Source organism: Octopus bimaculoides, chromosome 22, assembly GCF_046866305.1.
Source record: "Octopus bimaculoides isolate indiv1 chromosome 22, ASM4686630v1, whole genome shotgun sequence".
NCBI classification, from domain to species: Eukaryota; Metazoa; Mollusca; class Cephalopoda; order Octopoda; family Octopodidae; genus Octopus; species Octopus bimaculoides.
The window spans coordinates 39,635,293-39,650,661 of NC_142949.1; the positions used below are offsets into that span (position 1 = coordinate 39,635,293).

The window sequence follows — 15,369 nt, forward strand, 5'->3', positions numbered from 1 at the left end:
CATATCGCTCGGCATGCTACCAATTCTGCCTGCTTGCTGTCTTACAATTCTCTTTAATATTACAAAGAATATAAAGTGGTGAACTGGCAAAATGTTTAGCTGCATTTCGTCCTTCATTATGCTCTGAGTTCAAATTCCGCCGAAGTCGACTTTGTGTTTCATCCTTTCGGGGCCGATAAAATAAGTCTCAGTTGATCACTGGGGGTAAATGTAATTGACTTAATCTCTCCCACTGAACTTGTTGGCCTTGTGCCAACATTTGAAAATAATATTACGAAGAATATGCTAATCGTTCTTTACGAAATTGAACACACTTGAAAATGTAGGAATTCTATGGCCAGCCTCATTCGCGCATACAAATGAGCGAAGCTCTTCCAAATATGACCATTCAGTCGCTGTAAATATAGAACTCGGTTATCTGATTTGTCCTTATACAAAAACGTTAGTGTTAGCTGAAAGAGATTTGGTTGCTATTTTTAGCGGATCGAGCGATCGCCTTGCAACTTTCTCAGTGGTACACGTAAATACCGTACTTAGTCGCACACCCGATGTTTTTTTCAGTTTAACTCATGGGTAAAATAATGCGACTAACACACGAGTAACATATGCGATCACTCGACATACTAGAAATAGCAGCCAAATCTTTCTCAAACCACACCCTGCCATCATAGATAAGGAAAGAACACTTTAGATAATGTAATTCTAATGAAACAGCGCCGAAATAATGGGTAGATCATTGCAAGACCGCCTCTGGTCAATGTTGAAACGCAAAGTTTGCCTTGGCAAGATTTGAACTCGGGGAACAAAGTCAAACAACAAAATGCCACAAACGATTTTTTTTTCTTGTTGCTCAACTGATTCTGCTATTCTACCGCCAGAAAATGTATGTTTATGCAAGTTTATTCACACACACACACACACACACACACACACATGATGGGCTTCTTTCAGTTTCTGTTTACAAAATCCACTCACAAAGCTTTGGTTTGGCCTGAAGCTATAGTAGAAGACACTTGCCCAAGGTGCCACGCAATGAGACTGAACCTGGAAGCATGTGGTTGGAAAGCAAACTACTTACCACACAACCACACACACACATACACACATATATATATATACATCATCATCATCATTTAACATCTGTTTTTCATGCTGGTATGGGTTGGACGGTCTGACTGAAAACTGGTAAGCTGGGGAGATGCACCACGCTCCAGTCTCTGATTTGGCATGGTTTTTACAGCTGGATGCCCTTCCCAATGCCAATGGCTCAGGTGCCAGTTATGAAACACCAACATCAGCCACAACTGTGATCTCCCTTGGCTTGACAGGTCTTCCCCAGGACAGTATGTTGCCAAAGGTCTTGGTCACTTGTCACTGCCTCTATGAGGTCCATAGTTTGAAGGGTGCCACCAGCACGGGTGCCAGTTACATGACAGGCACCCATCCCAGTGGCATGTAAAAAGCACACACACACACACACACACATCAAAGCATACCATATTATAAATCCATGATGGCTAATTTTACCACACACACACACACACACACACACACTTCTGCATTTCATCCTACCCTACCATATGTTGTAGTTAGTCCTGTGCTATCTTGCAATGTGTTGCTATAGTTATTTCTATGATCGAAGAAGCAGCACAATACATTTATTATGGCATTGATAAAATCATTATTACCATTACTTTTAATATCATCATCATCATCATGCTCATAAACTGTTTTCTTCCTTTGCCTTTATAAATAGCTTTTCTTGATATCATCTATTTATTAAAGAAAATTTCTATCTCAACCATCAAAACTAGACCTGATCAAATATACAATTCGCTTCACTTTTGGTTTTGATTATGCTGTTTTGTGTGCGTGCATGTGTATATGTGCATATGTGTATATACCATAAATGTATTTCTTTTACCAGTTGTTTATTATTATCATTATTTTGTTAAGTTACAAAATTTGCAATTTTGTTGATAAATATATTTTACTGATTGAAAAATGAAAATTGTAATTATTGTCACTTTTGGACAGAGGGTGGTGAGGTGTGGTGAGAATTGTTAGAATCTATGAGGAGACACCTTGCTGTATTGCTTTCATCTCTTTAAGTTCTGGTTTCAAATCCTATTCTGCTCAAATCTGTCATCTTTTCAAGATCAATAAAATAAAGTACCAAGTGAATACCGAAGTCATTGTAACAGACTAGAACCCATGTCGCACCCATCAAAACTGCTGGCCTTGTTCTTTTAAGCTGACAAAATGATTGGTGCTATTTCTCCTGATTCATTATGTTCTGGTTTCAAATCCTGCTGAGGGCAACTTTGCCTTTTTTTTTTTTCTTGAGTCAATAAAATAAGATACTGGTCAAGAGCTGAGGTCAAAGAGCTGAGGTCAATAGCATCGACTGACCCTCCTCCTCCTCTCAAAATTGATAGTCTTCTCCGAAATAATAAACAGTTCTTCTTCTTCTATTATTGTTTATTCTTTTCATCTCAGGCTTTGTTGTAACTCCTGGAGTCTTGCATGCATAGAGGGCTTGCTATCTGCAGCCTACGGTACCATGCTATCCATTCTTTTCAGCTATCTAATACTTTCCTGATTATTTTGGCTCCGCCAAGGAGGCAAACCTTTGGTATCACTTCTACTGGGAATTATTATTATTATTATCATCATCATCATCATCATTAAGTCAACTCTGGCTTTCATCCTTTCAGGGTTGATAAAATAAGTACCAGCTGAACACTGGGGTCGATGTAATTGACTTACCCACTCTCCTAAAATTGCTGGCCTTGTGCCAAAATTTTAAACGAAGGTGGTGAGCTGGCAGAATTGTTAGCACAGTGGGCAAAGTGCTTAGTGACAATTTGCTCGTCTTTACATTCTGGCTTCAAATTCTGCCAAGGTCAACTTTGCCTTTCATCTTTTCAAGGTTAATGAAATAAGTACCAGTCAAGTACTGGGGTTGATGGCATTGACTAGCCCCCTCTCCCTAAAAATTTCAGGCCTTCTACCTAGAGTAGAAAGGATTCTTCTTCTTCTTCTTCTTTAGAAAGGATTCTTCTTCTTCTTCTTCTTTAGAAAGGATTCTTCTTCTTCTTCTACATTACATTCGAAAAAGTGTAATTTGAATGCTAAAGGGTTTAATAGAAAGGCCAGGAAACTATAAGCCATGTGCGCACTCACACACACACACACTCACACGCATGTAACGAACATTCAAACAGCATTGCTGCTACTGCTGATGATGTCAGAGATGGCAAAAATATTAAAGAGAAAAAACAATCAGAAACAAAAACTAGTGTCAATAGCTTAATGAGAAAAGATGTTAGCAATTAAATTACTGCTAATGAACTTAATCTTTATTAGATTAAGCTCTGTTCTTTTTATTCTGAAAGTATATTGTTATATTTAATTAACATATTTTCAAAATGTTTTTTTTTTTTTTCACCTGTAATAGTTTAACATTTATGCTTCCTGACTTTGTCATTCAATTTTATCTACATTTCTGGGACTTGAACACAGTATGTACGGTGATGTCCCTAACTATCACACGACATTTTGTACTCTGGTATTTTATTTCAGTCCACTTCTTCACTCAGCTAATAATAATAATAATAATGATAATGATGATAACATTAACAACAATTTCAAATTTTCGCATAAGACCATCAAGTTCAGGGGAGGGGGCAAGGGATTACATCAACCTCAAGGCTCAACTGGTACTTATTGTTATTGACCCTGAAAGGATGAAAGGCAAAGTAGACCTTGGTGGAATTCGAACTCAGAACGTTAGGAGAGATGAAATGCCACTAAACAGTCACATCACTGAAATCTGAAAGCTACAAGATAATACACGAGTCATTGAAAATAATGTGAATGCACAAGTGTTACGTTTGACAGAATAATCTGAATAATGGTAAAGGGTTGATATGTATTATGAGCAGAACTGTTGGTCGTTGAGGCACTTTGTAGCACCGAAGGCCAAGCGGTCTGTCCACATCACTCCATAAGGCCATGGTAGAATATTCCATTGCTTGGAAACAGGTGAGAGGTGGTGACAGAAAGGGCATCTGCACAGGAAATATCTGCCTCAACAGATTCCATCTGCCCCATGCAAACATGGAAAAGTGAACGTTAAGACAGTGATTATCAATGATGTATGTGGCCGTGAGAAGAGGGAAAAAAAGAGAGAGAGAGAAAGAGAGAGATTTGTATTGTGAAAAGTAAACTAATTTTGATTGATTTAGTTTTTTTTTAATTTACAGATTGCTCAGAGAGTATCATTCATGTACCCATCACCATGTTTGAAGGAATAATTGCAAATTTTATCAATTCCTTCTTTGGGAAGTACATTAAAGACTTGGATTCAACAAAACTTAATTTTGTGATACATCAAGGTAAGAACTTATTTGTATATTCTCTTCTTTTCTTTCGTCTTTTTATTTTTATATACAATTCTCCCCTGTACCAGGAAATTATTCATGCCTATAGATTTTTTAAAACCAAATGAGATTTTTTAATTTATTTATTCCAATAATTGCTTATTTACATTTCTGTGAAGAGTTACTGTGATAACAAACCCTGGCGCCACTATTTGAAAATTGTTAAGACCTTGCATTATAGATTCAAAGCCACTCCTTCAATATGTGTGTGTGTGTGTGTGTGTGTGTGTTCATATATATATATATATATATATATATATATATATATATATATCTACTCGCTGGCGGTACCTACCCACCACTACCCATTTTCCTTTATTCAAAAATTCTTATCGCTCCTTAAAATTATGGCTTTTAAGTGTTGATTTCTCAGCCCAAGAATTACAGCGTGATGTGCTGCTTGACTGGTCCCCCCCCCCCCCCCCCGAGGCGATGACTACGGACCGAGACCTTTGGAAATGGGCTGTGCGTGAGAAGACCCGGCAAGCCAAGTAAGATCGTTGCCAGTGCCCCATGACTGGTTCTTGTGCGGTTGGCACATGAGATGCACCATTTTGAGCGTGGCCGTTGCCAGTACCGCCTGACTGGCTCCCGTAGGATTTTCGAGCGAGATCGTTGCCAGTGCCCCTGGACTGGCTTGTGTGGGTGGCACATAAAAGACACCATTTCGAGCGTGGCCGTTTTCGTGCGGGTGACACGTAAAAGCACCCACTACACTCTCTGAGTGGTTGGCGTTAGGAAGGGCATCCAGCTGTAGAAACTCTGCCAAATCAGACTGGAGCCTGGTGTTGCCATCCGGTTTCACCAGTCCTCAGTCAAATCGTCCAACCCATGCTAGCATGGAAAGCGGACGTTAAACGATGATGATGATGATGATGATGATGATCAGGCTGGCATGAAGAGAAATTCAAAAGAGGCAGAGGGAAAGAGAATAATAAAAATTCACTTAATTAAAATGCAAATATTTTAATGAAATTTTGAAAAATGGTGTTGGGATCAAAAGATGATATGCACACACACATGCACGTATGCATGCACATGCACATACATGCACACATTTATCTATCTATCTATCTATCTATCTATATATATATATATATATATATATATATATACAGAGAGAGAGAGAGAGAGAAAGAAAGAAAGTGTTATGTTCAATGAGTGTTAATTGATCTCTCCACTTCTGAAAGGTTATCAGCATGAAACCATTTGGTAACATTAATTGGCTGTTATGAGACTATAATAATAATAATAATAACAACAATTTCTTTTATTAGCCACAAGGGCATAGATGAAGAGGATATCACAAGGACAGACAACAATGTTTTGTACAGTTTTTATGCAATGATGATATAAATCAGTATTTATTTTATTTTGGTGGACCCTGCCTCCCACCAGTCATTCAATTATTAAAATCTAGTTTTATAGATGCTTCTTTCAAAATTCCCATTTTTTTGCGCATGCTCACTTTTGTGTGGGTTTGCAATTTTCATCTCTCTGAAGGAGCATGTTTCCGTGACCAGAAACACGTTGCATTAAGCAAACCATTGGAGAAAGAAACCTGGCACTGTTTCTTGCAATAAATATGTCTTGCATAAATACGTCAGGTACAAAATCTCTTCATGGACCCTTTCAATACTACTGTGGATTCCCAATTTACTTTTTTGCATACATGGAGCCCTCCAAAATCTTATATGGACCCCTAGAGGTCATTTGGATCCTAGTTGAGAACCACTGGCCTAAATAAACTCCCTTGATGCACTGGCCTCTTCTTGTCAGCCCCAAAGAGTTTCTCTGTCTGTCTGTCTGTCTCTCTCTCTCTCTCTCTCTTTATCTCTCTCTCTCTCTCTCTCTCTCTCTCTCTCTCTCTCTATCTCTCTCTCCCTCTCTCTCACACACACAAAACTACCAAATATACAATCATCAGCTGGATTGATAATAATTTTAAATACTTCTCGTTCTAGACTGATTAATAATTGATAGTGTAGATATTAAGCTGTGATCGCTGAACTTTATCATTTATTTAAATGTCCTGTGGTTTAAAATCAAGTCTTTTGATTGTGGAACATCTGACTAACCATTTCCTAGTTTTAATTGAATGAGCACCCAGTCACTTTTGCAATGATAATTTTACTGCTTGTATTAATTGTGATTCATTTTGGTTAAACAGAAGTCGGTCTTGCTGACAGTCAATCGATCAATTCCCAATAGTCAATAGATCAATTCCCAATCATTGTTAATGTTTAAAATTATCACAGACATGGCTGTGTGGTTAAGAAGATCACTTTCTGCTATGAAGTTTTCGGTTCAGTCCCACTGCACAGCATCTTAGGCAGGTGTCTTCTTCTGTAGCCTTGGGCCAACCAATGCCTCATGAGTGAATTTCATAGATGGAAACTTTGTGGTTCATGAAAAGAGATTAATGGAATAAGAACCAGACTTAAAAAGAGGTACTGGACTCAGTTTATATTCAATTAAATGCGCGTGTGTGTGTGTGTGTGTGTGTGTGTGTGTGTGTGTGTGTTTGTCCCCCTTCCACTGGTTGAATAAATACCAGGCTTAAAAAGAAAATTAGTCCTGGGGCCAATTTGTTTGACTAAACACCTAAAGTGTTGCCCCAGCATAGCCACAATCTTATGGCTGAAACAAATAAAAGAATGAAGAAATTCGACTTACTATATTCTTTATTTCCTTCATGACGATAATTCAAAACAGACAAATATTTTATTCACTGATGAAACAAGTATTTAAAATTAATATCTTTTAAATTTTTTATATTTTTTTATCTTCATAATTCAATAATCGTAATATTTTGAACAAACAGCAATTTGTAGCATTCAGATGTTGTGGAATAAGTTTCTGAGCCAAAACTACTTGGCATTATTACAAAATCGTATAATAAAAGTGAAAATAATGGTCTGTATGTTGTTGTTGCTGTTGTTATGCTGACTTTACTCAGCTCTGATTGAAAAAAGTCCTTTAACAACCAATCGACCAAAAAATTAAGCAAAACCCAGAGGATCTGTGGTGCCAGGTCCACCAGACCTCTACCTGGCTGCGATATACTGTGATGGTTCATAAAATATGCAGTGTATAAAAACCTGAACCATGTATAAAAGCTGAGGGGAGGCACTGGATGACACTGGATTGCACTGGATGGCACTGGATGGCACTGACTCCTCACTATTTAACGGTACACCCACAGATTTAGAAAATACAATTTACAAAAATTAGTGCCCACTCAAAATATTTGGACGTCCAAGTACCAAAGTCCAGCAATGGGTCTGGAAGAATCTTGCTTGGATTGGAAGTGGGGGGGCCACTGACAAGCAAGATTCTTCCAATCCAAGCAAGATTCTTCCAATCCAAACAAGATTCTTCCAGTCTGTTTAACAACAAACAGCCAGGACATGTTTACAGGGAGAACTGCAAAACAACACCATACAAATAGACCTTTCATTTACAATAATTGTGCCACTTGTTGAAAAGTGTAGATGTGATTTTGTAGTGGAGACGGTAAAGTAAATGGCAGCATGAACAAAGCCATTACTTACAATCAGTGAAAGAACACATGCATTATCCATGGGATGATCCAATACTATTAATATTCTGTTGAGGTTGACTTTATCTTTCATTATTTTAGAGATTGAGGAAATAAGTAGCAGTTGAGTGCTTGATGTCCATGTAATCAACTATCCCCCCCCCCCCTCCCGCCAAAACTTCAGGCCTTGTGCCTTATTATTAAGGCAGAATTGTTGGCATGTCAGACAAAATGCTTCTGGTTCTTTATGTTCTGAGTTCAAGTTCTGCCAAGGTTGAATTTGCCTTTCATCCTTTTGGGGGTCGATTAAATAAGCATTAGTCAAGTATTGGAGATGTTGTAATCAACTTGTCTCACATTCAAAATTGTTGACTTTGTACCAGAATTAGAAAGAATTATTATTATTATTGTTATTTGAATGTAATTGCCCTCAGTGGTTAAATAAGTAAAAGATTTCGCAGAATACTCAGAGAATCAGACAAAATGTTGTGTGAGATTTATTTCTGAGTTCAAATCCTGTTGAGGTGAACTTTTCCTTTTAACCTTTCAAAGATCAATAAAATAAAGTACCATTGAATATTGGAATCAATACAATTAACTGATCTCCTCCTGCAAATTTCTGGCCTTGTGACTGCATTAGAAACAAGTGTTATTGAATTTGGTCAAGTAAACCTATAATCAAAGGTGTTCCAGTCTAGCCATGACCATCCCATCTTTTCATATATCAGGGACTTCATTATCCAGTGCATCCTTCTTTACTTAAGATGGCAAGATGTGATTTGAGGGAGATTTTACTGATGTTTCTAGCAGATTGAGTGACTGTGTAGAGGCTCTTGCATTGGCTTTAGAAAATGCATGTGTGTGTGTGTGTGTGTGTGTGTGTGAAGGCATGAGTGCATGTGTATGAGTGTGTTAGTGAGCGTGTGTGTGTGTGTGTGTGTGTGTGTGTGTGTGTGGTGAGTGTTAGATACGAGTTGAAATATTGAATGTAAAAAAAAAGAGATTAGCAAGCAAGATAAAAATTGATAAACACAAATCAATAGATGAATTAGAGAAAAATATAAGTGTGCCATGTTTACCATATAAGGAAAGTGTTGAATGTCAATAATGTACTTCACTAAAAATAACTTCTTCTTCTTCTTCTTCTTCTTCTTCTTCTTCTTCTTCTTCTTCTTCTTCTGCTTCTTCTTCTGCTTCTTTCTCCTACTACCCCTCTTTCTGCTTTCTCCCCCATCATTGCTCATTAATATTATTATTATTATTATTATTACTGAACTGCAGTTCTGGGTCAAGCATAGACCAAGATTGGGACTTTTGTAATTGGAAAGTTGCCAGCTGTTCACGAACACACCCCAGCATTTGGTTTTCACAGACAAACGGTCTTTCGGCTTCTTCTTCGACCACTGCCACAGTGGCCGCTGCTCCGCAAAAGCAAACTAATCGGAATTGCTGGCCTTATTAGATTGCGGCCATGCTGGGGCACCACCTTGAAGAGTTTAGTCGAATGAATTGACCCCAGTGCTTTATTAAATTTTTGTAAAGCCTGGTACTTGTTCTATTGGTCTCTTTTGCGAAACTACTAAGTTACAGGATGTAAACACACCAACACCGGTTGTCAAGAAGTGGTGGGGGACAATCACATACACAAATACACACACATGCATGCACATTCATATACATACAACAAGCTTCTTTCAGTTTCTGTCTACCAAAATCCACTCACAAAGCTTTGGTCAGCCTGAGGCTATAGTAGAAGACACTTGTGCAAAGTTCCACACAGTGGGACTGAACCTGGAACCATGTAGTTGGAAAAACATTCTTCTTACCACATGGCCATGTTTGTACCTATACCTGTTTATTATTATAATGTAAGAGCTTTTTTGTTTGTTTGTTTGTTTTTTCTCTGTCTCCCTTATATGTAAGTAGTAAACCATCAGTTTTTTTTTAAACCCATTCAATAATTTATCAATGCTGATGTTTGCAGTTTTTATTCAAAATCTGGAACAAAGTAAAGAATTCTGTTCATGGTGTTCAGTTGCTCTTTCATTTTATGTCCATTCTTCGTTGCTTGCATGGGTTGGAAGAGTATGTCGAGGCATTGTTTTACAGCCAAATGCCTTTCCTGATTTAAACCGTTACCTGTTTTTCAAGTAAGGGATCTCTTAATCCACAAGGTTTTAAATGAAGCACCCTGATGATATGTTAACAGAAGAAACTGTTGCCATATTTTCTTTGAAACATACTACCTTTGTTTCCATTAATTTTCAAAATAATGAAGAATTTAGTAGAAAAACCCATTATTTAGCTGATGTTTGGAATATGAATTAACATGAAAATTAAATTTTGATGAAAGATTTTAATTTAGATCACTTTAAAACAACAATTTGTATCATTAGAATGAGGAGAGCAGCCTCAGGCAGAATGATATTATAGGGGTTAACGGATGTTTACTGTTGGTTAACAATTGGGGTTACTCAGAGATGGATGGCAGCCCTTTTTCTAGTAACTGTGAGGAAGGAAGGGAAGATGTTATTCTCAAGCCAGTGACCTTACCCTAATACTTGTAACACAGAGGACACAGCTAAATTCACTCAAGGGCCAGGTGACGGTGTTAAACTGGGTGACCGATGGTACCCATTGCTTGAGAACAGGACCAGTCTCTCTCTCTCTGACCAGTTCCCACACTGTTCTCATCTGCCAGATTTCACGCACAAGGCTTTGGTTGATCCAAGGCCATGGTAGAAGATATGTGTCTTCAGATGTCACACAGTGGGATTGAACGTGAGACCACATAGATGTGAAAAGAATTACCTAACCACACAGCCATGCCTACATCTATTGATTTGTGGTTGATTATAATGTACTGATAATCTCTGAGAGATCTACTGTTGATATATTCTCCAACTTGACCTAATACATCACTGACAAAGACAGACCTATTAATGTAATATTGTCTTGAAAGCTAAGCTCTGGATACATTAAATTTGCATTGATTGATTTTAAGATTAGTGAGGTTAATTCAGATTAGTGGCAAGTTTACTCATATTCATGAATATTCTCTCCTTGCACTTAGTCCCCCCACCTCTCTCTCTCTCTTCTCTCTCTCTCTCTCTCTCTCTCTCTCTCTCTCTCTCTCTCTCTCTCTATATATATATATATATATATATATATATATATATATATAAAGAATACAAATGGGGTTTAAAACTGACAACAGCTGTTTTGGCAGCATTTTATTGAAGCATTCCTAGATTACATCATGGCAAGAATCTGCCATCATCAGGTAAATCTTAATAAATCTTAAACATATAAACAGGAGAAGCAGAAGCAGGTAAAGCAGAATTAGAAGTTGACTAGTTCCTCAACAACCAGAACAGAGCAATGTTGGTAGACCTAGATATTAACAAACCCTGCAACCGAATTTTGTCACCATGATTGTTTGCTAAATCCACAAGTTTTTTTTATTCTCTCTGTGTTTAATTCCTCATGTTCTATGTACACATCCAATAACACTGTGTAACAAAATTTTTATTTTATTTGTTTTTAAAAAAAAATTTTTTTTTTTTTTATCAGTAAGTGTTATTTCCCACTTGCTTCAATCTAAAAACCAAAGGAAATGGCCTCTATTCCCTTCAAACTTTGCTTTTGTAACCTAGATATCAATGTTTTGAAACTGACTTATTTTCCATTACATTTCAGAGAGATTCAGCACTGAGTTGCTGAAGTAGAAATATCGTTATAGCAAATATTCTGCTCAATGCCAGAGACTTGTTTGTCAGTTGTTAGACCTTAACCAGTTGAACATGTCCCTTAGTGGCTGACAATCTCTGATCATGAGCAGAAGTAGTGGTAGAGAATCATAGCCATATGTTGAGAGGGATTCTTTGGAATTTGAACAAATGTCCCAAAAGCAAAGTTTGATGGAAATATTAGCCATTTTTCATCCTTGCAAGGGTAAGCAAATAGGAATGAACAGTTTCTACTGAAGGACAAAAACCATGTTCCACAGTTTTAATAAAACATCTGATGGATCTCCTATTCAGAGAGAGAGACCTGTCTTGTTCATATCCTTCACCAGGCATCGTTTCTACAGAGAAATACTTTCTAACACTTTACAGAGTGCACTGGATGCATTTTATCACTGCACCAGCACAGAGAAGTTTCTATGTCTTTTACAGATTTCTCTCTACACCACATTGTTTCCATTTGTTCATCAACCGTTTTTACAGGGTGGTTAGGTGCATTTTACCATGGCTAAATGTTGTTGTTAATAATAATGACGATGATGATGATGATGATGTGTATGTGTGTGCCTGTCCATAATTCATTCTGATAGTCTTTGTTTCTCATATTTTAGGTAATGTAGAATTAACAGATTTACAGTTAAAGGCAGAAGCCTTGGTAAGTTGAATATCTTTCTTACAGTTTGTTTTATTCTTCCAAATATCTTTTTCATTGTTGTTTATATTAGGCACTAACTTAGAAAGGGTTAACACACAGTTTATAATACTCTGCACCATTGACCAAATTGTGGAAATTCTGACTTGAAAAGTCTATGAGCTGAAAACGGACGGGGAATAAAGAAGATTGAATACAATGAAACAATGTGACTGTCGCTAGGTTGAAAAAACTTTTGAGAAATAATCAATTATGGTAAAAAAAAAATGTCAGTGGAACATGACCAGAAATCTTCTATTACTGATTCACTCACATTTTCAAACATTTTCATTTTTACTTGCTGTATGACTTATAATTGACTGATTTATTATCAGTAATTTGGTCTCTTGCTTTAGTCTTGCTCAAGTTGCACACAAGGATCTAATGAAACAGTATTTTGTCTGATGTGTCAAGTTAATTGTATACAGTGCTCAAATGTACTACAACTCGTTAGAAAAGAGTAAACGAGGAGACAAGAAGCAGAAATACGCCAAGTAAAGGATGACAGCAACGAAAGCCAAAAGTACTTGCACATTACACAGAATACAACACCCACCATTGTCAATAGCATCTTTGTATAGGCAAGCCTGCTCTGGGAAACAAACTTATCACATTACAAGTTTTAAGCATAGTGCTTCAGTAAGAACACTGAAATAAATAGATGTCTTGGTAATTTGAATTGTGCCAAGTTTGATTGCATCTTTTATCCATCTTAAGATTGACTAAATATACACCAGCCAACTACTAGAATATGGAATACTAATCTCTGTGGTAAATGGTGCATAAAGTTTGTGAATCAATCTTTGAATATTCAATCAGATATTTGTTTGGTACAACTCTGATAAATAGAGATATTTTATTCTGAACAATAATGGTTTTTCATTTTCTTTTGTATTTTTATTTTTGTTATTTCTTAGTTCTGTCAATCAACTTCAGCAAAATAAAGATGTTCTTTGTGATGTTAAAATACAACAACAAATCCAGATGAGTCAATGTGGAGTCATTATGCAGTAGCTCAAACGACTAGAAATATCAGCCAAATCTCCTCCAAATTACTCCAGAGATGAAACTGAACAAAGCCCGTTCCATGTGTGTGTGTGTGTGTGTGTGCGTGCATGCGTGCGTGCACATATATATTTATTGAACTTTCTGTCTGTCTATCTATCTATCTATCTATCTATCTATCTATCTATCTATCTATCTATCTATCTGTGTGTGTGTGTGTGTGTGTGTGTGTGTGTGTGTGTGCGCCAAAACTTGAAACCAATATTAATGTTTTTTTTAATTTTCTTTCTTTGCTTTAGTATGAATTTGGATTACCTGTTGAAGTAAAAGGTGGATGTGTGGGTAAGTATTATAAATTATTTGTTATATCGTTATTGTTCAGATGAGTATTATATATGATATGTTGCTATAGAATCTAGAAGAAATCAGTTGGAGAAGGATGGACTCTGCCAGGTTTAAAATTCCCCAAGAAATGCTGTATTGTTATGAGCAAGTCCCTGTCGCTTCAACAACAGTTGAGGCCCAAAGCAAAGCCATAATTATTGTTTATTCAAAGGAAATGTTAGCTTTGAAAGATTCACACAAATTCAACGAAACAGCAAAGAAGAGACATAAGAAAGGAAACAGAGAAAAAAAAAGGGGAAAGAAAAAGGTGGGGAGGGGGAAAAGGAGTGGAAGACGAAAGGAGAGGGGATGATAGGCCACATATCCCAGAACATACATACATACACACATACATACATACATACACACATACATACATACATACATACATACTGTGTTAAATTAAGAACCCATGACGTGAAATTTCTGTAAATAATGATGATAAGCATTTTTAAGCTTATAAGCATTCACCATTTATTGGCTGTAGAAAATAGTCTAATATTAGGGCAAATAAGCCTTTGGTGGGAAGAAAACGGTTATTAGTATGTGTGGGAATCAAGATACATATATATTTTTCTGTCTCAAAATGTTTTTGTCTACTTTGGTTTTAAGATAGTTTTCTTCTTTCTTTCAAAGAACCTCCGCCATCTCGTTTGTCATCAAATCAATGAAGATAATCATGATGACAGTCATCATGATGATGAATACAACTGGCATCACCATTCATTACTCATCATTTCCATAACCCTAACCACCACCATCTTAAGTCTTAACCATCAATACAATCATCACTTTTATCATTACTATCAATCATGATTGTCATCACTGCTATTACTACTACCATCACTGTCATCATTATTATTACTCATCACCACCATCATTTCTCACCATCTCTACCACTATCTTTTAACATTGTTTTTGTTAAGTCTCCGTGGTCCATAAGTGCTGCTAAGACTTACTCTCCAACGCAATATAAATACCATTTGTCACCAACTGTCGAAGTCTCATCTTTTACACCCAACAATTGTCACCCATATTTTTTCACCCCACCCCCACCCCATGAATACCTTTATATATTATAAGTGTACATCATCAATAATTAAATATTTACTGTTGATTCACTTGTTTAATTTTCTGTTCATTGGTTTCTTTGTCTTCCAGGAAAAATCAACTTGAGTATTCCTTGGACCAAACTGTTCTCTTCTAGCTGGATCGTTACAATTGAGGATCTCTATGTTCTTGCTGGACCTGTTATTGATCGTCCTTATGACCCAGTCAAAGAGAAATTGCATGAAAATGCAGCCAAACGTAAAATATTGGATGCATTTGAAAAATCCGCCATGAAAAATGTTGGTAAGTACCTGATAACTGTTTCCTGTTTTAAATGGTTCAGTCTTTTGATTGTGACACCCTACTGTGGCACCACTTTCAAAAGATTTGAGCTGATTTTACTAATCCTTCAATTTAGTCAGCTTCTTTGTGTTTGCTTATTTATTGAATGGCTAAGTCTACCTTGTTGTATAAAGTGTTGTAACTTAATACTCAATTATCACAAAA

At 36.8% G+C, this 15,369-nt stretch overlaps 1 protein-coding gene across 1 annotated transcript in view; it reads left to right on the top strand.

The window, feature by feature from the left end:
• The window catches only part of LOC106878713 (intermembrane lipid transfer protein VPS13A), a 124,672-nt gene that overhangs the window by 18,974 nt on the left and 90,329 nt on the right, over positions 1 to 15,369 (top strand). Inside the window, 4 exon segments of the mRNA XM_089339585.1 lie at positions 4,269 to 4,400; positions 12,344 to 12,387; positions 13,728 to 13,770; positions 14,974 to 15,165. Coding sequence (XP_089195711.1) covers positions 4,304 to 4,400; positions 12,344 to 12,387; positions 13,728 to 13,770; positions 14,974 to 15,165 — 376 coding nt within the window. The 5' untranslated portion in view covers positions 4,269 to 4,303.